The sequence below is a fragment of the Acomys russatus genome, chromosome 20, assembly GCF_903995435.1.
Source record: "Acomys russatus chromosome 20, mAcoRus1.1, whole genome shotgun sequence".
NCBI classification, from domain to species: Eukaryota; Metazoa; Chordata; class Mammalia; order Rodentia; family Muridae; genus Acomys; species Acomys russatus.
Window position 1 is genome coordinate 71729977 of NC_067156.1, and position 25101 is coordinate 71755077.

The window sequence follows — 25101 nt, forward strand, 5'->3', positions numbered from 1 at the left end:
TAGTCACTGAGTCTACCCTGAAGAATTATCCCATTAAAAAGGTTACATTTAGTACAAGTTGTCTTTGAGTACATTTATTTGCATCCAATTATGGCAGAAGTACTTACATAACTGTAACTGCGTGTCAATATGGGAAAGCTGGGAACCATGGTGAATCTCACCAGTCCAGGTGAGTTACCTGTTGCCTTCTCAAAGCCACTGTTGCCCTTGGGATTCATGCATAAATTCAGTACTGGGGATGGGTGCATCCCATAAGCCAGGTGTACTCCCCACTTCTCGGGAGCTGTCTACTGTTCTGCTCATATGCACAGCTTTTGCACAGTGAATTACCAGGTCTTGATCGATGCAGAGAAAATGTGCATTATAGATAGATAAACAAGTAAGAGGCATTATAAAATACTGAACACTTTAAGGTCATACAATAATTTTTACAATAGTTTGCTCAAATAATATACTACATGTAGTTTCATGTCAACTTATAAAGACAAATCAAAGTAGTAGATTTTTTATGATAAAAAACTTACAAAGAATACCATTTTTATTTCAATGGAAGTGAGAATAGCCATTCTTAGGTGAGGCAAAAATTCTCATATTGTGAAACAATCTATATAACCCACGACACAGCAGCAACTACACACAGCTTCTGATATGATTGGTCCTAAATTTGTGTCCTATGGCAACATTTTCCCTCAGAATGTGTATTCTTAATCAAATCACTATGGGTAATGAAGAGGGAAAACCATCTATGGAGACCTGACCTAAGCAGGTAACTCTACTAATGAAAATGAAACTTAGTCCAGTTAACACAGCTGACACTAGAGGAGCTGATAGGACTGGCTGCTTCCTGGGGCACCAGACACTGCAGATCAAAGACTTTCTGGCCACCAACAAGAAGCAAGATGAGAAACTGAGTTAGAAAACTCTAAGACCCCAAATTACATCTGTTCTAAAAATAGGAGAGAACTCTTGGCACAAAGTTGAGGATCATAGGTCCAGCTGATGTCATCACTGCAGCTTGTATGGTGATCCTCTGTGTTCACAGGTCCAGCTGATGTCATCACTGCAGCTTGTATGGTGATCCTCTGTGTTCACAGGTCCAGATGATGTCATCACTGCAGCATGTATGGTGATCCTATGTGTTCACAGGTCCAGCTGATGTCATCACTGCAGCTTGTATGGTGATCCTCTGTGTTCACAGGTCCAGCTGATGTCATCACTGCAGCTTGTATGGTGATCCTATGTGTTCACAGGTCCAGATGATGTCATCACTGCAGCGTGTATGGTGATCCTCTGTGTTCACAGGTCCAGCTGATGTCATCACTGCAGCGTGTATGGTGATCCTCTGTGTTCACAGGTCCAGCTGATGTCATCACTGCAGCTTGTATGGTGATCCTCTGTGTTCACAGGTCCAGATGATGTCATCACTGCAGCGTGTATGGTGATCCTCTGTGTTCATAGGTCCAGCTGATGTCATCACTGCAGCGTGTATGGTGATCCTCTGTGTTCACAGGTCCAGCTGATGTCATCACTGCAGCTTGTATGGTGATCCTCTGTGTTCACAGGTCCAGCTGATGTCATCACTGCAGCGTGTATGGTGATCCTCTGTGTTCACAGGTCCAGCTGATGTCATCACTGCAGCTTGTATGGTGATCCTATGTGTTCACAGGTCCAGATGATGTCATCACTGCAGCGTGTATGGTGATCCTCTGTGTTCATAGGTCCAGATGATGTCATCACTGCAGCGTGTATGGTGATCCTCTGTGTTCACAGGTCCAGATGATGTCATCACTGCAGCGTGTATGGTGATCCTCTGTGTTCACAGGTCCAGCTGATGTCATCACTGCAGCTTGTATGGTGATCCTCTGTGTTCATAGGTCCAGATGATGTCATCACTGCAGCGTGTATGGTGATCCTATGTGTGGTTTCTAACTCAGAGAGATGAAGTGAAAATAACTGGATGGTGTTTAGAGATTCTAGCGATCTGTTAACTGGTGTTGTTACTCTGTCGGTCCCATCTTATTGATATCTAATGGGGACAGCTTCCTGTCACAGTGACATTCTAGTCCTCTGGCCTGAGGCATAGGAGTTGTGTTGTAGACTTATCAGTGGGGTCAGGTCTTCTCTATAGTTTCAGCTTCTGTGATTTCCACGTGCTGCAAAAAGATGCCTCTTTGATGAGGGGTGTCAACTACATTTATCTCTAGATATAAGGATAAATACTTAGATTGTAGTTTTAAATATATATAATATCATCATGACATTTAATCAATAATAACTTTTTTTCTGGAAAGATAAGGTCAGATACAGTGATCAACCTTGGATGGATCTGTGTTTTACCAAGTCCCTTTTGCGTTGTAGGAAAAGAAATGTCATGAGCTATGATTATTCTAAAGTATAAGTTGATATCTTCATCTTACCGATATAAGTTGCCATGTTTAAAGTAGATTGAGAGTACTTTATTAATGTAGGAAATATTTACTTGTGTATTTCATATAGTAATATAAATACCAGATGGCGTGGGTTTAAATATCAACACCACGCAAATATGCTGAGAAAATTACTGAATATATGTCATATTTTGGCAAGTCTTCCTAAAGTAGATACAAAACACAATGCAGATAATAAAAAAATCACTGTATATATATTATAATATTTAATACTTATATTAATAAAATGTGATGGCTAAAATGCAAGGGGAAAGATGAATGAGTGAACAGTTGGCAAGATAATTCTTGTTTTTAACCCTATAGGAAGCAGTAATTGAAGAAGGCAGTAATAAAAAAATGTTGACTGTATTAGAAAAGGAGAAAAGATGAATAAACGGCTAACCTTGGTGTTAGTGGCCTTCTAAACGGCTAACCGTGGTGTTAGTGGCCTTCTAAACGGCTAACCGCGGTGTTAGTGGCCTTCTAAATGGCTAACCGTGGTGTTAGTGGCCTTCTGTGTGGGACATGAGCCTACATGTAGCAGCAACAAAAGAGTGTACATTCAGTTATGACATCTGATTGTGAACCATCAGATTAACTTAGAAAACAGAGAACACAGTTTGGAGGTGGCAAAGGGAGATGAAAATTTTTATGCTTCTGCTAAGACAACAAGCTGACTGAGGGGAAATCCAACACCACGTGATAAAACATGCACCCTTGCATTTTAAAATACCATTTAATGTTAACTAGTTTATACACTAGCAAATCATATGTTTAAAACAACAAAGACTGGAACAGAGAGATGTCTCAGTGGCTAAGAGCTCATGTTGCTGTGGCTGAGGACTCACGTGCCTCCGTTCCCGACACCCACGCCAGGAAGATCGCAGCTGTGTGAAGCACCAAGCTCTGAGAAGTCCAGCACCTCCTTCTGAATGCTACAGGCCACGGGCACCTGCACTCACAGGGACACAGACACAGACACACGCACAGACACAGATGCACACACAGACAGGTACACACACAATTAAATTTAAAAATAAATATTAAAACAGGCTTAAACAAATAATGCAATAGGAGACATTTCTTATTTGTTTGTTTGTTTTAGAGGAGGCCCAGCTGGCCTGAAACTCTCTATGACGACCAAGCTGGTCTGAATCTGCTTCTCAGGCCTGGGATTAAAGGTTTGAATGTCCATCGCTAGCCCAGATATGACGTTGTCAGGTTAGGTGGTTCTGGTTGTTGAGAATTGAATCAAACTATATTAAACATAAGGTGCTAGAATACAGTAGTTAACAAAAGGCATCTACTCTCTACACATAAACTCTTATGAATACAACGGATAAGTATTTACCATGACCACCTACTATAGATCTAGCACATGTATGTGGAAGATAAGATTCAGTTTTTACTAAATCATTTCAGACTATGGCCTTTCTTGCCCTTTCCAGAGAGAATGTATTTTGTCCTAGCAAAACATTAAGAGGTAGAAAGAAGACTTGGTGAAGGGATTGATTATGTCTAAGTAAATGAGATCACCCGCATTGTATTCTATGGTGAAATAATTACCATCTGTTTATGATATCAGACAATTGTTAATCAATATGGCACATGCCACTGCTTTAAAGATAACCCTTTGCTACGCTACGACTCAGGTGTAGTCACTATAAATTCACCGAACTGAACCAGAATCTCTCCACCCAGTACTTCCCAGCTATTGACTGACATTGTTAAAATTTTTAATGGGTAAATCCTCATTTTCACAATGTCCTTGAGCAAGGTAGTGTTTTTGCTATTGTTATTTTGATTGTTATTGTTTTGTTGGTTGTTGTTTTTTTTTTTTTTTTTTTTTTTCAAGTTGATCTGAAACTGGAGTCACCTGGGGGAAAGGAAAAGTAATTGCCTAATTTCCTCCATCAGCTGGCCTGCAGGCAAGTATGGTGCAGGGAGGGGGAGCTCTTTTTTTTTTTTTTTTTTTTTAAGATTGATTATTTATACAGTGGTCTACATGTTCACCTCAGGCCAGAAGAGGACATCAGGTTACATCATAGATGGCTATGAGCCACCATGTGGTTGCTGGGAATTGAACTCAGGACCTCTGGAAGAACAGTCAGTGCTCTTAACCTCTGAGCCATCTCTGCAGCCCCGGAGGTCTCTTAACTAATGATTGATGTGGGCAGCCCCAGTCTACAGAACTTAATGCTACCTGTGGGCTGGCAGGAGGCTGGGTGTAGAGCGGAAGCAAGTTGAGCAAACCCTGGGAGCAGGCCAGTGAGTGTGCAGGGTCTCAGCTTCAGTTCCTGAGGCCAGGATCCTGCCTCAAGCTCCTGCCTGACTCCTCATCGGTCAACCTGATAGGGACAGGACAGCAAAACAAACGTTTTCCTCTCTAGCTTGCTTCTTTCCTGTGTTTACTGCAGCAGCAAAGAAATCAAATTAAAACAGCTCCTCCAATAAAACATTAGAAGTTTCCTGCTACATGGGATTATACTGTTGAGTTCACTTTAATATTTTCATAGACAGAAAAAAAATTAAAAATAAGTTAGTCTTGGCGCATTTCACAGCAAATGCTGACACGTAATGATCAGGTTAACCTAGTTGGAAGCTGTCGGCTTCATCTTGTGTATGAGCTTCCTGTTGCTTCTGTGACAAAAACTCCATCCCTTCAAACTAACAAACTTATTGTGTTGTATTTCTGATGCCAGAAATTTAATGAATGCTTGGCTGGGCTAAACTACAGTGCATTGTGGTCAGTCCCTGGCTCCTAACTGGCTCTTGGTGGGTGTATTTCTCCTCCTCATTTCTAGTCTGTCTGCTGTACTTCTCAGATGTTCTTCAAAACCAGCAGCAGGCTGCCACTCCACGCCCTCTGCCTTGCAGCAACTTTGCCCTCTCAAGGTTACCCCACCCAGATAATCTAGAACCGCACCCTTTTCTTGTAAATCCTAATCTCATGACTTGTGAATTCCCTTTTGACCTGCAAAATAACATTCACAAGGTCTGGTGATTATCACATGGACAAATGCAGAAACCATTTTTATGTAATATATTTTTATTTTAATTAAAATCAGTTTTCCCGTTATCTTTTTTTCCCCTCCAACTCCTCTCACCCCACCTCCAATCTCTGTCAAGTTGATGGCCTCTTTTTCTATGATTATTATTGGTGGATAAAGATGTAGCTTGGTGGGATGTTGATAAACATATACACAATTGTCTTGTTTCTGTTCAGATAGTTATATACCTGAGGAATTCCTTGATGAAAGTATGAAATTGACAGTTGAAATGGCTTGAAGGCTGCATGTGTTTAATGTCAATTAACTGGTATGTATCTAAACACAGGCCCATTTTTATAAATTATGAACTTGTAGTTCCTTGTCTGTATAAAGAAACTTTTAAATTCATAGATTTCATTATTGCAAAACAACAGCAAAGCATCATCAAATGGATATTATTTTGGCAAATGGGTATGTGTTTATAATATCAAAATTAATGTGAGACAGTTTCAGAGAAAACATCCCAAGCCAGCCATTTACAAAAGGTTTGTTGTTAAACAAGAGCAGTAATAGAATGATGAATATTTAATATCATATCTTGATGTGAACTGGCTAAATTTACCACTTTGCTGTAAGGAATGGCTAGGCTTGTCCACAGGCCCCCTTTCCAGAAAATGAAAGCAATACTGTAGAACAGTCCAAATGTAGGGAGTCAAGGAAAATTATATAAGATTACATAATTGGCAATCAATCCATCATCTTTCCCTCCACCTTTCCCTCAATAGTCCCTTCAACTTCTTTACTCCTTTGTTTCTTTTCAACCTTTTCTTGACTTCAGTTGTACCATAGAGAAAATAGTAGACAAAACTCTTTAATATCTGAGGTTTATTTTTAATGGGCTCTTATTACCGACTCAGTCATTTAACTCAAATCACTAGAAAGGTTCTATATACATTAAGTCCATAGAATAATAATATATATGAATCTGCTTCTTCAGATTTTGAGGCCAAAACAACTGCTTTAATTTAAAGCAACTTAGCTTCAATTTGTATTCATGGACGGTCTCCCTTTACATATTTTAGAGTAATGTAGACCAGTGAAGAGCAGGTCTGCCAGAGTCTGTGGATGAGAGGCACAGCAGCAAAGTCCCTGGGCTTTTAGACTCTTTGGTAATTAGATAGATAGATGGATAGATGATAGATAGATAGATAGATAGATAGATAGATAGATAGACAGATCTGATTTTGGTTTTGCAGCCATTTTAGTTGACATTTTTCAATTAAAATGCATATTATCTGCTTCCATATGGAGAAAGAAGATTGCTGTCTTGTACTGTCAGCCTTGAGCAGGTCCAGTCCAAAGCTCTAGGCAATGTGGCCTGGTAATGCTTGGCACAGTCTCTGTTTACTGTTGGTTCTTCTGTTGGAACTGGAATGTTCAGCAGCAAAGCCAAATATTGTACCTTTGTAAGAACAATGTGTTTAAACTAACCAGTGGCTGCAGACACGTATAAATCGGTCACAAAACAAGCTCTGTACCAAATGTGCAGGGCCTAATAATAACTGCAGTGTAGAGCGGTCCAACATCCTCCTCATTATAATTGTGATGTCTAATTGCACACAATGAATAAATCATCATGCAGCTGAGTCAAAGCAGATATGATGATGGCATAAAAGTCTACAATGACTCGTTGGAGTGAAAACTGGAGTAGCTGTCTTGTGATGTACTTCACATCGTAAGAGAGGAAAGAACTTCTCTCTGCCTATGGAGAAAATGCATGCATGAAATTATTATTTCATTCGTCAATACAGTCTTTAACAGTGAAATGTTACAATTTTATCACAAGTTTTTGGAGGAATCTAATAATTCTGTGAGATTAAATTCATGTTTACAAGCAGAATTTGGGGTTTTACATAAAGTAATTTAGAAATATATTTCTTTTCTATGACTGTGCTTTGTAAAAAAGAAAATCATGTCAGGAATGGAGAATTTTAGAAACATTGATTTTTCAAGACAAATGGAAAGATGATAAAAAGAAGAGATGCACAAATATCTATCTGGAATTAGTTTGGTCAACATTTTTCAGTAAAATGTCATTAATTCTAACTACAAAATCTAAGAGTCATTTTTAGTGTACAATATGGCAGCAGAAAAATTCTATTTGAGGGGGAAATTGTGGCAGCGATATTGATGTCTTGATGTGTTTATGTTTGTTTCAGTGTGAGTCAACCATGCATGTGTAGGTGTGTACATTCCTGAGGTGGTACAGAGGCCAGAAGAATGGGCCAGGTGCCTAAGAGCTGGCGTTCAAGGTGTTTAAGGGGTGTGCAGCTGGTTTTACAGATGCTGGGGTCCTAGCTCTGGTCCTCATTACTGCCCAACCTGAATCCTTCATTACTGAGTCATTCCTCCACACCTTTATTTTATAATTTTTACCATTCCTGCTCGATAATTATAATAACACCATGACACCAGCAGTATTAAATAATACATTTTAAATCTGATTTTGATATCTAAATGCATACTTTGCTATGGCGTATAGCTGTTTTTGATGACCTACTATTAGCCCTCATTATTACTACTGAGAGAGAAGCTCACTAGAAATCAGAACCATTGTCACGCCTTAGCGAGGATTTGGTACCTCATCCCCACTGTCCTGCTGGAGCAAGTTCTACTCTGTGTGGTCTGCAAATTATCACACGTGAAGCATGCAGAAAGTGGCACCTGTTGTGCCTGAGGACTAGCTTAGTGTGTAAGAGTGCTCACTATGAAAGTGAGAGGACCCGAGTTCAACTCCCCAGCACACAATGTAAATCAGGTGTAGATATGAACATCTGTAATCCCAGCATGGTCAGGCAGATCCTGGGGATTCGGCTGCCCAGACAGCGTGTACAAAATGATGAGCTTCAGGTTCAGTGTGAGACCGTGTCCCCAAAGTCAGATGGAGAGAACAGAAGAATCCAGCTAACATCATCTCCTGCCCTCTGCATTTGCAGGCATGGAGGCAGGGAAAGCACACACACACACACACACACACACACACACGATACACAGATACACAGACATGTACACCCATATCCACACACCCACAGACATATAGGCATACACACACACACACACACACACACACACACACACACACACACGATACACAGATACACAGACATGTACACCCATATCCACACACCCACAGACATATAGGCATACACACACACACACACACACACACACACACACACACACGATACACAGATACACAGACATGTACACCCATATCCACACACCCACAGACATATAGGCATACACACACACACACACACACACACACACACACACACACACACACGATACACAGATACACAGACATGTACACCCATATCCACACACCCACAGACATATAGGCATACACACACACACACACACACACACACACACACACACACACACACACGCCGCAAACACAAGTTGCAGAAGTCCATGGATGCAAGGGTGACTCGAGTCGCTTCAGAGAATTTAGGCTGAAAGGCTCAGGGACCAGAGCGTCTCTTATCAGTGGCAGGAAGACAGAGATGGGTGTTATTTCTGAGGCTGTTTTGAGTGGGGTTTTTGACTTAGCTTTTTCAGTATGATCATCAATAGTGTAATTGAGAAGCTGCTGATTTTTGGTGGTGATTAATCTTGTTAGTTTTCTGAATTAAAAAAAAATCATTTCTATGAGTTTTCTGGTGTAGTTTAGGATGTTAAGTATAGGACTGAATGTAGGGTCAAGCCATATGCAAATAGGAATGACTGCTTTCTTTTCCTATTTTATCATCATAATCATCATCATCATCATCATCATTATTATTATTATTATTATTATTATTATTATTATTATTATTTTGTCTCTCTCTTGCTTGATTATTCTGGCTAAAACTTCAAGTACTGTCATGAAAAAGATGTAAGCGGAGCATATCCTTCTTGATTCTCATGTTAGAGCGCTATTTTTCCACTCTTTAGGTTTTTCATATTCACACTTTATTATGTTGATATACAATCCTTCTACTCATAGTTTGTTCTGGGATTTTATCACGAAGGGATGTTGGACTGTGTCAAAGGCCTTTTCTACATCAGTTAACATTATTGTGTTATTTATTTCTTTAAGTCTGTTTTGTGCTGATTATATTTATTGAATTGCATATATTAATCCATTCTTGCATCCTGGAATGAAGCTGTCTTGTTCATGCTGTTTGATTTTTGATGTGTTGTTCAATTCTGTTTGCAAGTATTTCTAGAGGTTTGTTTTTTTTAAATCTCATCCTGTTCAGCAAGAGAAATTGGTCTCTCTCTCTCTCTCTCTCTCTCTCTCTCTCTCTCTCTCTCTCTCTCTCTCTCTCTGTGTGTGTGTGTGTGTGTGTGTGTGTGTGCCTGCATAGCTCTTTCAGTGGCTTGTTAATGATCTGTCTCGTTTGTTTACATCTTCTTCATTTATTTTTGGTGGATCATCTGTATCTAAAAGTTTGTTGGTTGCTTTTACATTTTCATATTCATTAAAATATATTTTATAAAATGTGTTCTATTAATTCCCCAAATTTTAAAGAGGATTATCAAGAACACAGATAGGGCACAGGCAGGATTAAAGCATGGGTACAGTCACAGTGTGATATGTACTTCAACTGGTACATCATTGTTATTATGAGCCCAAACACTACGCTACAAGTAAGTACCAATTAGGCAATGGTAAAATGGGAGAGAGAGAGAGAGAGAGAGAGAGAGAGAGAGAGAGAGAGAGAGAGAGAGAGAAGAGAAGAGAAGAGAAAGAAGAGAAGGAAGGAGAGGAGAGGAGAGGAGAGGAGAGGAGAGAGAAGAGAAGAGAAGAGAAGGAGAGGAGAGGAGGGGAGGGGAGGGGAGAGGGAGAGAAAGAGAGAGGAGAGAGAAGCTTAAAGGGTGCTAGTGCTCCTTACAAGGGTGAAAGTCCATTTCCATGACTACAGCCATATTCAATTAGGATGCTAATTAGAATTCCAAGCAGAGAAGCTATGTAGGAATTGAATGCTCAGAGCAAGGCTGCTTCTCAGACAATTCCCAGAGCCCAGGGTGAGTTGTGAGTCTACTGCTTAGGCTCAGACTCAGTACAAATTAACGGGGTCCTTGTAAACAGTACGTCTAGGTAAAAAGGACATAGAAGACAAAGGCCTGAGCATCTAAGCATAGAGGCTTCTAGGACCTGGCGTAGGGCCTGGAAGAAGATAGGAGATGATGCTCTCAACAAAACTGAGCCTGACGGTTACTGAGTGAAACAACTGAGTTTTCAATTAGTCAAGCCTTCGCATGCACTATGAACTCACCGTGAGTCTGTTTGTCAAATGTAGATACATATCACATATACATGTTTATAACTGTGTGGAACTTTTCTCACTTTTCATCCAAAACAACAGTCAAAGAGCTTCCAAATCACCTTGAAGATCAGGAAGTCTTAATAAGCCCTAATATCTAAGGGAAGTTTTAACAAACCACTGTAATCAAGGCTCATAGCCATTTGACCCAAGAAATAAAGAGGAAATTCAAAAGTTCTCAGGGGCATTTCCTCCTACTCAACCCCCCACACACCCCTCCTTCTCCTCCTCCTCTTTTCTCTCACAGGTCTGCAGGAACTTCCCTGGACTTAGAGATAGAGGACACGGCAAAGCAGAACTGGACTAATCAGAAGTGTGCTGTGCATGTGTGTGTGTGTGTGTGTGTGTGTGTGTGTGTGTGTGTTTGTCACCGTGCTGGGTGAGCTCTGGAGTAAGCAGAGGTTGAATCACTTAGAAAGTAATTTGAAGGAAACAAGAAGGAAGGCAAACATGAAGAGATGACAATGCTGCAGCCACAGTCACTTCCTGAGTGCAGTCTGAAGCCCTTGTTTGTAGACACGCGCTCCTTTCTGTCCTTTTCTCCCTGTGGCACGATGGCTGGGTGACTGGCTTTACCTACCATGGTAGATTTATTACCTCTGCAATGCAGGTAGTTGAATTATTAGCATCTCAGAAAGAAATGTTTTATTTAACATTTGATTTACTATTTACTGAATTTTTGTGTTTTTGAAGAAAGAAAAGACCTTAAGAATATGATTGAGCAGTTACAGAATTCACCATTAAAATAGCAGCTATAAATCCAAAACCTCTTACATATGGAACTGAAACTGTGTTCTTGGACATAGAAGACACATGCGTGTCCACACACAAAAAAAACACAAACACACATACACACACACACACACACACACATGTGCATACTCCCACATAAACACGCACATGCATGCGCACACACCAGTCTCATTAGAACTCTGATATTTTAAGATAGGAATTTTAGAATAAGTAAGCAGTATTACTGCTTAGGCTCTGCATCATCCTTTCACCCTCTCTCTTCTAAGGAGGCAGAACAGCGTTGCTATGGACCTTGTTCCTTTATCTCTGGAGAGTCAGTAGTCTTGAGGTGGATGAGCATTGCCTGCTGCCTCAGCAGGGCACATAATGGCCCTGCATAAGTTTGAAGTCTGGTAGAGGCCTGCCACCTTGTGGATGGCGTGTACACACATGAGAATTCACACAAAGCACTTGTCAGTATTTTATGTTCATCAATTATTTTTAATTGTAAAGAACTATAGATGTCCTATGAAAACTGCCTTTTTGGTGGCACAAAAACCGAGATGGAAATTGACTTTTATGATCAATATTTTATTTTTATTATTTATTTGTTTATTTAGGTTTTTTTGAGACAGGTTTTCTCTGTGTTAGCCTTGACTGTCCTGGACTCTTTGTAAACCAGGCTGGCCTCGAACTCACAGCGATCCACTTGCCTCTGTATATTGAGTGCTTGGATTAAAGGCATGTGCCACTACACCCAGCTTTAATACTTTATATTTTTAATGAAAAATTAATGAGTTTTCTTCCAAAACTATATGTACATATATATACATATAAAATATTGAAATTTTCTCCAAAGGAGATAAACAGACTATAATCTCAGTAAATCCTAAAAATAACCTCTAGAAATAACCCAGAAATAACTCACATTTTACTTACATATTTCCAGTACATTTTCCATAGTGTTTTGGTATAATGATTTTATTATTTGGAAAAAAATGCATCCGCATAGATACATTTATACCTCATCTGTATTTCCTTAGGCATTAAGACTGTGTGGCCTATCTAATGAGGTTTTAACACTAAGGACATAACTCTTCTTTACCCTTTAAATGATAACTGCAATTATTTAAAGTAAAAAAAGCGAGTAGGCTCTTGTCAATGACCCTTCTCTGGACTCACCTCTGCCCTGTAGCTCACAGCGCTCGGGAGCCCTGAGTTACTCACCTCTGCCCTGTAGCTCACAGCACCCTTCTTCTGTTTCTTAAGTGAGAAGGCTTCTACATAACTTATCTTGAAGTATTTGGATGAATATTCAGTGAATAAAATTTAGACTGCATTGAAGGCACCTATAAATAAGTCACAGTACAGATATATTCTTTATTTTTCTGAATTTTTGAATGCTTTTTATCACAATGAAGTGGCAACATTATCACTTTGATCAATACTCAATTCCATAAGAGCCCAATAGTTTAAAAAATATATACTGAGGTTAAAAACAAGATAAAATATTTTCTAAATTAGCTAATATTGTCTTTTAAAGATGTAGCCAAATATCTGTAGTTACAATTTAATAACAAAAATGCATGTTATTTTAATTGGTCTTGTTAAAGTATAAAAACCAGAATATCAGAAGTAAATATGTATACTTAAGCTATGGTCTTTTAAACTCTGTATTCTTATTCATACATATATGCTAAAAACTTACATTTGTCTTGATATTTAATATGTATAAGCTCTATTTTTGCTACTGTTTTTTCTAGATTTGGAGCATAGTATTTTAAAATGTGGCACTATATTCAAGATACAAAAATAACTGGAAATCTTATTTTTAAGATAGTCCAATATGCATTCTCACTTAGTGCAAGGGCGGTGATCAGTGATATCTCAAAAAAAAAAAAAAAAAAAAAAAAAAAAAAAAAAAAAACCCACAAAAAAGCAAACAAAAACCAAAAACATTTACTTTACAAGTTAACAAGTGAAGGATAATTTCAGCTACTTTACATTACCTTGTGTGTCTCCTCATTGTTGCAAGATTGTTTCCGTTGTATTGATTTCTGATATGTTACTTATCATGTTGCCAAGTATGGCCTTGGCCTCCTGACCCTACTCTTACTGTTTCTCCATTGCAGTGTTTAAAGACCTGCCTTACACCCTGAGCTCTGCAAGCTCTTAGCTCGTTTTTCATAATTATCTCAGTGCAGTATTTAGTAAGACAGTTGACATGTATCTACCATTTGCCCCCATGGGACACACAGTATCAGCTTTACAGCATTTAAAGGTTTAGAGATATAACTGTCATGGCGGAATCACTATTCAACCCATTTTGTAGAAGGTAAAGCAGAGTCACTGACCTGTGGCCAGCTCCATAACAAAACGTTTGAGAGCTATGTGCTTGGAGCATGGGAAAGGCCTGCCAGGCTCTCATGCCAACGATGCTCAGTGTGCCCTACAGTTCATAGTCAACCTTCTCATGGCCAGAGAAATCATCATCAGTTCTTACAGACCAAAGTAAAGCTCCTCCTGTTGACACAGTCAGTCCTAGCCTGGTGCGTCCTGATAGAACAATGTTGTTTTTCCATACTTACAAAATTTAGTTCAAGTACTAACATGTTATAGATTTGCTTTATAGCCATGACAACACTTATGGGCTGTTTTTGTACTTTTTCTGTTTGTATGTTTGAGATAAAATAATTACACATATATTATATATATATATGTATATATATATATATTACTAAAAATAATAGAAAAATATATATGGAGTTTTCATTACCTAGAATATTACTCAAGGTAAGTAGGTAAGCGATGGTGATTCTCACTGCTTAATGATGTAATGGTCGATTAAAATGTTTTGACATTTCTGTATTTATTGTGTTCTCACTAAAACCACAACCCATATAATAATTGATAACAACATGTTGATTAATAGTTTTGCAATTAGGAAGCAGTAGAAAAAAATCACATCTTTACTACTTGAAATATAAATCTCAACATTCTTAGTGACATACTGTTACAATCCACCATGTCCAAGGTAAAATGATCCACTGATTCATAAATTTAACTTTTTAAACTGACTCATCTAATATATCAATTATAATATCTGTAAGACATTGTGGAAGGACAAAAACAGCCAAGAATCTTAAAAGCATTCTTTACCTCATAGATAACTGTAATCCAGAGCAATTTATCAGTACTGTTTTACACATAAACATTTTGAAATCACTCTAATCTGTTTGCAGTAAATGCCTTTCTATCTTGTGTACAAATTTTGTCAGCATTCATTATCTGTGTAGCAGACCATTTCAGTTCTGCAAAGTCATTATGGTTGGTTACAGAAACTCAAATTTAGTTCCATATTAAAAGTCAAATTTTTGTAACAATGTATCAAATCATTAAATTTTGTATTATAACAGATTTGCACACATCTTAACACATCCCTAATCTAACAAAGTGTTAAGCATGATACTTTCAAATGACTGCCATGGGTTCTCTGCTTTTTATAGCTTTTCCAGACAACATTTTATTTGTTGTATTTTAATAATGATACAAGCAGATCTCAACTGTGAGAAGTAAACACCACTTACTGAGAAGAGGCCAGGGCAGGAGTTGGCTGTGCTCTCTCTCTCACCCTCCCTCCCTCCCCTCTCTTTCATCCTCCCTCCCTCCTTCTCTCTCACCCCTCCTTCCCTCCCTCCCTCCCTCCCTCTCTCTCACCCCTCCTTCCTTCCCTCCCTCCCTCCTTCTCTCACCCCTCCTTCCCTCCCTCTCTCTCTCTCACCCTCTCTCACCCCTCCTTCCTTCCCTTCCTCCCTCTCTCTCACCCCTCCTTCCTTCCCTCCCTCCCTCCTTCTCTCTCACCCTTCCTTCCCTTTCATCCTCCCTCCCTCCCTCTCTCTCACCCCTCTTTCCCTCCCTCTCTCTCTCTCTCTCTCTCTCTCTCTCTCTCTTTCATGTAAGAGGATAAGCAGAATATAAATTTTTTATTTTTTGAGGTTGTTGAAGATTAATTTATTGTTTCTAGATTTCTACAGCTTTTATTTTACATATTCTAAAGTGTTATGACTAATATATTTTTCTCTCAATAGTACTTGTCAGGCATATTTTAAAAATATAACCCCTTTGATTAATGCTCTTGTACAGTTGATCTAAGTTTATGTATATAGGCTTTCAGTGTAGAGCATAGCACATACTATTAGAAAAGTTTGCTGAATTGCATGTACTGATGTGGGTGTAAACACCTTCCAGTAATCTGAGCACCTGTGGAATACCAGTCACCAGGAGTAATGATTATTGTGCCAACTTTTCTGAGAAGCAAGTGGTATCTCTTGTTGATGGCTTATCCTGATTTCTGTCATGTTCACACTTTCAGTGACTGTAATGTGTGGTAGGGCCCTGAATATGGCTTTCTTCCTTTGTCATGCTCTCTTTCTCTCTCTCTCTCTCTGTTTTTTCCTTCAGCTCCTTGTGAAGGCAACACATTCTTCTGCCACAGTAACATGTGTATTAACAACACACTAGTCTGCAATGGGCTCCAGAACTGTGTGTATCCCTGGGATGAAAATCACTGTAAAGGTAATGGACGCAGAACTGTAGAGTGGAAATAGACTGTATCTGCATCAGTCTTGAAAAGCAGAGCACGTGGCTTTATTTGTGTGCATAGCTTTTTAATAATTTACTTTTATTATTTATGTACATTGGTGTTTTGCCTGCATGTATATAGGCATGAGGGTGGTAGATCCCCTGGAACAGAGATTACAGACAGTTGTGAGCTACCGTGTGGGTGCTGGGAATTGAACCCAGGTTCCCTGGAAGAGCAGACTGCTGAACCACCTCTGCACCCCTGAATTTGTCTTATAGTAAGTTTGCAAACAGTTTCCCTTGTCATATCTTCGTGTGCCTGGAGATCTCCTCGTTTATACTGACACTGGCCTCTTTACATTCAGGAACTCTAGCTAAATGTACCTCATGAGGGCGTGCAGAGCCAAGAGGGGAAAACAGTAGGTAGCCATGGGGAGCCTCCCTTCTCTGTAACATCATTCTACCATCTTCCATTTTTCTTGTCTTTTTTTCTAGATTTTTCCAACTCACATTTTGCACAGGGTCTAGAGATAAAATATTTGTGAAGATAATTTCTGTTTTCAATTAAAGCCACTCCTATTTTGTTAACAAAGTACTTTTTTCATCTCCTATGGAACAGTTCCCAGTGTCCTTGCCCTGTGGGGCAGCTGAAAACCAAAGAATTGGTAATTTAAATAGGAATCGTTGCTTGGGTTATGCTACATTTTAGTTAACATTTTTTTTTTTTTAATTCACTATTAAGACTGGATGTTAAACCGTCTACAAAGAAAGATAAACAAGAAACCCTTTCCCACTTAAATTTTAGGATGATCTATCAACATACTTCCTGTAAAGAGAAGCAGAGAAAAACCCACCCAGTGCCCATTAACCCACGGAGTCAGTTAGAAAATTTGTCAAATGGAAACTATTTTGATGAGTGTTAGTCATGATATCTGTCTAAAGAACCCCTGGGAATAGATAAGTAATTAGATGATTTCTGACTCATCCACACATCATAGTGTTAGCAAGTAGCCATCAACCTCAGTCTGTTGTGTGTAAGACTAGGGGACAAAATGAAAACAGCAGTCAAGAAAACATGCTTAAAGTTCATTATAAAATCACACCACCTCTTTCTCAAAGAGTTAAACCATCTTCAAAATCTTAATTAATTTTCCTCTGACAGCAGAACTTACTTTTATGATCACTAGTAATTTGCTTCTATTGGTTTTATGGCTTAGCATATATTAGAGCCTAATGGAAGGGTCCAGCTGTCCTTGAAATTAAAACATGTTTTCTGATATGTGGTGAAGTATGCTACATCTATATTTCTAGGAGGTTCAGATAGCATTGTGTAAGTTTCCTCGTTTCTTTTTCATCTGTGTGTCCTGAAGGGCTGAAAAATAATATCATAATTCTCTGCATTATATAATATCCAATTACCTGAATTTCTCTCTACATTCATGATGTTTTCATTTAATGGGGTTTTGACCCCATGGGTGTTTGAATTTTTAGTCCTTCCCCCAAATTACATTTTGTACAACCATAAGATGATATAAAGGTTTAGTAACATACTTTTGTCCTAAAGTATGTTGACTTACATCTACCTTTCTTTGGCTGTCATTTCACACTTTTCTTTAATTCATTCTGCTTTTTATATAGAAGTGTTCGCTGGGTAGCTTCCAGAGTTGGGTGGAGGGAGTCTGATGATATCTCAGAAAACTGGGAATAGGGCTTCCTCAAGACCCAGCTATTTCACTCCTTGGAATATACTCAGAAGATGGTCCAGCACACAACAAGGACATATGCTCAACCATGTTCATAGCAGCCTTATTCATAATAGCCAGAACATAGAAACAGCCTAAGTGTCCCTCAGTAGAAGAATGGATAAAGAAACTGTGGTACATTTACACTATGGAATACTACTCAACTATTAAAAACAAGGAATTCCCAAAATTTGTGGACAAATGGATGGAACTAGAAATGATCATAATGAGTGAGTTAATCAAGAAGCAGAAAGAGTCAAATAGTATATACTCACTTATATCTGCATACTAGCCTAAGGGACATGTCCCATGAAAGTCTTCACTTACCAGGAAACTGGGACAGAGGGGAGGACATCCTATTGTGACTCTAGATGAGAGAAGCAGGGGAGAATAGCAAAGTAGAAGGATCCAGAGGGTCCTAGAAACTTACAAGAAGAACATTATGATAGGCAGATTTGGGCCCAGGGGTCCCGCTCAAATAATACAGGCAGTAAACTTCAAACCCCTACCCAGATCTATCCAATGGACAGGACATTCTCCACAGTTGAGTGGAGAGTGGGATATGACTTTCTCACGTACTCTGGTGCCTCCCCTGGAGGGGGAGACCTGGTGGCACTCAGAGGAAGGATAGCAGGCTACCAAGAAGAGACTTAATGCCCTATGAGCATATAAAGGGGGAGGAAGTCCCCCTCAGTCACAGTCATAGGGGAGGGGAGTAAGGGGGAAAAGGGAGGGAGGGAGGAATGGAAGGATACAAGGGATGGGATAACCATTGAGATGTAATAAGGATAAATTAATAAAATAAAATTTAAAAAAAGGATTCACAAAGAACATATAGTTACATATATGTAGCATTTTATATATACTTCTGTATACTGTTTTATTATATTATATTGTAAAAAGAAAATGAATGTAGTCAGACCTTAAATAATTAAATATGTAGCATAATACAAAAATAAATGTTATTTCAAAAAAAAGTGTTTGCTACAGCCAATGTATAATAGAATAATATTAACTTTCATCTATTCTAATAGTCTCTTTTGCTTCCTTAGATTACTTAATATATTTATAGATATGTTGTACCCAAACTGATATTCACACCCTTTTGTCAGCTTTTGTTTTATATATGTCTCATATAAGTTTTCATTGTTTTCCCCTTTACAGTGTCTAGTAACTTATATATATGCATTACTGTAACACCTATTTTTTAGTGTTTTTCAATATTCTCTTGATTTAATTTTACTGTGTTGGCATAAGGTTTATGGCACACAACTTAACTTTATGGTATTTCTTTCATGTTTTGGGCTGAAAATTCAATGGAAATACAGAACTTTTCCTGTACATATCGCTACTCTATATTCTTTTTACCCATTATTTTCCATGTTACATTATGTACCTTAAAACCTCAACAACTCACTGTAATAATTACTACTTTATATCATTCTATTTTCAGGGTAACAGAATAAGGTCAGTCCATCATGGTATAATTTTTTATAGACACATTTGGTTGTTTCTATATCACTTAATTATATTTAGGGATTTTCCCTATCATTGTCTCCTTCTTTTATTATAAGCAATTGGTTAACTCCCAGCAAATTCAATCCTGCTAGTGGCAGGAAACACAGCTCTCTAAGGGGTAGGCTCTATAGTTCAATGATACACAGATCTCACTGTATTTTTTATGAAACAAATTACTGAACACAAAGAAGAAATTGGCAGGTACATCTGTCTGTCTATCTCTTCCTTCTTTTTGTTTTCTCAGTTAGATTTTCCATTACCCTGGATTTCTTGTGTGCAACTCAAAGGCCTGTTTTAAGGCAGGCCCCTCCCATAATTACTGATTTTTTTTTCATTTTATTAAATCTGATACTAGTTTTATTTTCATTTTAAAAGCAGTTTTACTAGAGATTGATTTTGAACGTATAGTTATTTATGCAACTTTTAATTTGATTTTGTTTGCAGTGACTTGAACGTGTAGCATGTTTTGTTCTGACCTCTTGTGCTTATAAGCCACATGATAATCTGTACAGATCCTTTCCCTGGAAGTATCACTTCCCACAGGCTGACTTCTTTATTTTTTTTTCTCTATATATTTTTATATTCCTCTATATTATTTTTAATTTGTTCACTTTACATCTGGATGGTAGCCCCCTCCCACCCACCCATACCCCTCATACCCCCCATCGCCTCTGGGTCCTAAGCTTCCTCTCTCATCTGCCCTACTCCCCTGTTCCCCTCCCCTAGTCCTCAGAAAGCAGGAGCCCTCCTCCCCTATCATCTGACCTCAGCCTATCAAGTCTCACCTGGACTAGCTGCATCCTCTTCCTCTGTGGCCTGGCAAGGCTGCCCTGCCAGGGGGAAATGATCAACATGTGGGCACCAGAGTCCATATCAGAAGTCATCCCTTCTCCCCACATTGTGGGGCCCGCAAGGAGACTGAGCTGCCTATAGACTACATCTGAGCAGAGGGTCTAGGTCCTCACCATGCGTGGTCCTTGGTTGGCACATCATTCTCTGCAGCACGCCCCACAGGCTTGTATTTGTTGGCTCCATCAGTCTCCTTGGGGAATGCCTGTCCCCTTCAGGTCTTTTTACCTCGCAACTCTTCCATAAGACTCTCTGTGAGCCACTTCCAAGTTTGTCTGTGAGTCTCCGGCATCTGCTTCCATCCCCCACTGGGCGGAGTCTTTCAGAGCACCTCTATGGTGGGCTCCATCCTGTTCCTTCTCTTCAGCCTCCTCTGGTGTCTGTTCTATTTGCCCTTCTGAATGATAACTAAGCGTCCTCCCTAGGGTCCTCCTTGCTAAGTAGTGTGAGTCTGGGTAGGTCTTTTACATTTATTCCACTTGGGCTTTTTTTTTTTTTTTTTTAACTCGGATATACATTTTATAATTAACATGGGTGAGTGTGAGTTTTGAACCTTTAGTTTAAAATATTCTAATTTTTCTCTTTTCTCCTTATGTGCATTTGTTTGATTACTTGATACATACATTTTTCTGGCACTCTGTTCACTTTTCTGCATTATTTTCCCCATATCTTTTATTTCTCCACACGGAGACTTGTGGTTTTGCCTGCAGCCTCTCTGAAATACTGATTGGCCATGGGAGGCCATCATTTCTCACACGCCATAAATGCTCGCTTTTCCTAATAAACTCTCACATAGTTTGTTTTACTTTATTGTAATCTCATGAAATGGATTAATTCCTTTAATGCTTTAGTAATAATTACTATTTATAATTTGTTATTTCAAGCTTCTGCACTTGCAGATATTTTCTCCGGAGCACATTTTCCTGTGTCTCTGTGATCTTTTTACCATATTGCTCACTTGCTATCCATTAATAGAAAAAAATCCATACTGTCATTATAGCAGAATTTTAGAAATCAGCTTTTGTAATAATTTTTTATTTGGTGAAATATGTGCAAATTCTCTTGCTATCATTCAAAAATGTCTGCTGTGGTTTTTTTTTTTTTTTGTTGTTGTTGAATTATTCTTGGTATCAGAATGCAGTGGTTCCTATAACTCCAGTTTTTCCTGTCAAGCAAAAGTAGAGAGAGAAAGAGACAGGTATATCCTTTCCTGGTTCAGAATTTTAGACATCTTCTTCTAAGAAAACAAAATTACAGCTCAGGAAATTACCACGTCATTCACAAATGCCACATTCTATGTCTTATATAAATTTTAACATGCACATGCATACTTAGAAACATACACACATGTACACGTCTATGGATTTAAAGTAGGGACATGAGCAATGAGATGGTTACGTTTAAGGACTGAGCATAAAGCCCCTGTGAAAATAAAAGTTTTATTTTGAAGAACTGTGTAACTTAAGGCTGTGAAAGCCGTATGTGCAGCCTGTTTTGTTTTAGAGTTTTGCATTTGCACTTTGAAGGTGATATTAACGCACGGTGGGTTGTTTCTCCTCTTGTCTGTCTGTTGTTTTTCACTCTCTCCTACCTGCAGAAAAGAGGAAAACGGGCCTGCTGGATCAGCTGACCAACACCAGTGGGACGGTCATTGGCGTGACTTCCTGCATTGTGATCATCCTTATTATCATTTCTGTCATTGTACAGATCAAACAGCCTCGTAAAAAATACGTCCAAAGGAAGTCAGACTTTGACCAGACCGTTTTCCAGGAGGTGTTTGAACCTCCTCACTATGAGTTATGCTCACTCAGAGGAACCGGGGCAACAGCGGACTTTGCAGATGTGGCAGAAGACTTTGAAAATTACCACAAACTGCGGAGATCGTCCTCCAAATGCATCCATGACCACCACTGTGGATCCCAGCTGTCCAGCGCGAAAGGCAGCCGCAGTAACCTCAGCACAAGGGACGCTTCCCTACTGGCAGAGATACCCACCACGCAGCCAGTCAAGCCCCTCATTCCACCCGTGAACAGAAGGAACATCCTGGTCATGAAACACAACTACTCACAAGATGCCGCCGACGCCTGTGACATCGACGAGATCGAGGAGGTGCCCACCACGAGCCACAGGCTCTCCAGGCACGAGAAGTCCGTCCAGCGGTCAGTATCCATAGATATTTGATGGCAGCTAATAACTGAAGACAGAAATGCTCCCGCAGCATTGTGCTCTAGTCTCGTTTCACGATTCCTGCCCTGTGAATGAATGAGAGCTTTAAGCCACGGAGTGTCACCTCCCCACCCCTTTCTTTCTCTTCCTAGTGCTAGCCTGCTCTTTTTACATCCCATACCTGTGCATGAAATGCACGTGAGTGTGATGACACGTGGGCACACAGACCAAAGACATTCTCTTTGTCTCTTTATATACAAAAAAAAGTATTTCTATGAAAATAGGGCACTTCTTTAACAGTAGAAATTTATGCAATGAATTTGCCTCCACATAGTCCACAGTTGTTATTCTCTTTAGTACTTATATATTTTAGGATATAAAATTGTTTTCTGAAGTGGTTGCCTTATACAAACACAGATATATCATATTATTGAATATTTTTAATTCAAAATATTTTGCAATTGAATCTATTTTGGTAAGAAAATAAATGTATATTTTCCCACATAACATATTTATATTGAAAAATATATTTTATAATATTGAATGCTAAAACCACTAAAAATTTATATTTAAATATAGAAGTTGGGAGAAATATCTATTTATTTCTCATTTTTACACACATAACATGCCATATGTAATATGTCAATGTTCCTAAAATGAGTAAAAATATTTGGGCAGAAAATTTGAAATTAATAATGGATTATTTGGAAATTCAAACATACACCTAGTTGAATTATGCTGTGTCTGCATGCTTACTATACTTTACCTAATTATCTAGACTTATAGAGTTTAGTCATGATTTCAAAAATATCTAGGTTGATTTAATATATTTTGCATGCTGATGAAATGGCACCATTGTCATTGCTTCATTAAATTTAGGAATGATTTTTAAGTAAATATATGTGTTTATATTTTGTGCAAATATTACTTTGTTGAATGAAATAGCCATAACATTCCAGGTTCTGCCTCATTGGGTCTCTAAGCAAACATGAATCTGAATACAACACAACTAGGGTCTAAAACGAAAATTCAAGGTAAGCAAACACCCTTGGTACCTTCTTCTCTTTGTCATATCTTACTTTGTTTTGTTCCATTGTAATTGTCTTATAGAATTTCAAGGAATGTGGTTTTTATTCATTATCTCTTAATCTACGTGTCTCATGGCATTTTATATTTATAAGTGTAGTCGACGCAATGGTAGTGGAGTGATTGTTCTTAGGATACATAGCTTTATAACACATGCTTTGTTTAACAATAGAGTATGCTGATATTTCAATTGTAAGCAAAGATAACAAAAGCAGTGAATTTACATCTAAAGACTAGAATTAGAGCCGGGCGTGGTGGCGCATGCCTTTAATCCCAGCACTCGGGAGGCAGAGGCAGGCAGATCGCTATGTGTTCAAAGCCATCCTGGTCTACAAAGCGAGTCCAGGACAGCCAAGGCAACATAGAGAGACCCTGTCTCAAAAAAAAAAAAAAAAAAAAAAAAAAAAAAAAAAAAAAAAAAAAAAAAAAAAAAGACTAGAGTTAGAAACCCAGGCTTTTGAAAAATAAAATAAAATACTATTCACTCTTAAAGTAACTGAAGTAAACGTGTTACACCGTCACTTACTGATATCATTTGACTATATTCTTTTAAAAGGCAACAATAAGCATTTGGTAGTATTCATACAATTTGTGTGGCCTTAGTTTTGCATGGACAAATAGCTTATCTCATTAAAATTAAGTGTGGCATGTAGATCAAATATTATGAAATAAAATTTGAATGTTTCATGCTTTCAAATTCTCATAACCTTCAGTTGTCTATATGTGCATCTATTTGTCATAAAATTACTTGATAATCTACATTTATTTTACTCTAACTCATCTCTAATTAACTTTGCTTCACAGCTAATCTCCTCAAAACTCCTCAAGCCTACCAACTGTTCTTGAATTAGGAGACTGCGTTCCATGCTCTGTAGGACTTTAATAAGTTGGTGTTTGTTGCATTTTTATTTCCGTTGGGAGAGGATGTTTTAACTGTGCTTTATTTTCAGAGAAGAACTATTTATACAAACATGGGGACTGTGAAAAAGAAAATTCTGTAGTGACGTATGAAAAGTGGACACATTTCTAAATTCATTCCACTGCCTCTATCCAAACGTACCAGTTCCAGACATGTGTTGTTCCTTTGGCAAGACACCCCTGCTGCCACGCAATGACGTGTCCATTCCCTGATTCGGTTGCTGATCACCAAGTGCTCCTTAGGTTTTAAATATATTCTAAAATTCACGGAAACTTGAAGAAGAAGTTAGTTCCTGATTAAGACTTCCCCAGCTTTACTTCTACTGTCAGTTTAACCTTTGTTTCTATGTTGTTCGTGTGTTTGTTACATGACTGTGCCTGTGTGATCTGTGTGTGGGTGGGGGGACACAACTTTGGGTGAGCCTTGTGTTCCATGTACATTGTTTTCATTATATAGACTGCTTGAGAATAGTGATCCCTGTGTGAATCTGAACAAGTGGCGATGGGAAAGTGGATCATGGGAACATCAGCTTGAGTTTAATGGACTGTACACACCTGTTGTTTTCCTAATGAAATCCAGTAAAAAAAAAAAAATGAGTAAAATCTAGATTGCAATAAGACAAACATTTACCCCAACTCTGTCTTTCTCTCTTTGTCTCCGTCCTTATTGTTTCTACGTACCCCTGATTTCCTTTGTGTTTTTTTTTTTTCAAGGGAA

General features: G+C 38.5%; 1 protein-coding gene and 1 long non-coding RNA gene across 3 annotated transcripts in view; both read left to right on the forward strand.

Moving 5' to 3' along the window:
* Neto1 (neuropilin and tolloid like 1) overlaps positions 1–24805 on the forward strand; it is a 117135-nt gene extending 92330 nt beyond the window's left edge. For both annotated transcript variants that reach the window (XM_051163883.1, XM_051163884.1), the window contains 4 exons: positions 15985–16098; positions 21811–22372; positions 23339–23413; positions 24270–24805. In XM_051163883.1, coding sequence (XP_051019840.1) covers positions 15985–16098; positions 21811–22372; positions 23339–23399 — 737 coding nt within the window. In that variant the 3' untranslated portion in view covers positions 23400–23413; positions 24270–24805. The remainder of the gene's footprint in view (positions 1–15984; positions 16099–21810; positions 22373–23338; positions 23414–24269) is intronic.
* LOC127204657 (uncharacterized) lies at positions 998–1570 on the forward strand. The gene is made up of 4 exons (XR_007832497.1): positions 998–1094; positions 1147–1198; positions 1355–1406; positions 1511–1570. It is a non-coding gene; the product is annotated as an uncharacterized LOC127204657 (long non-coding RNA).
* Positions 24806–25101: the final 296 nt, after the last annotated feature.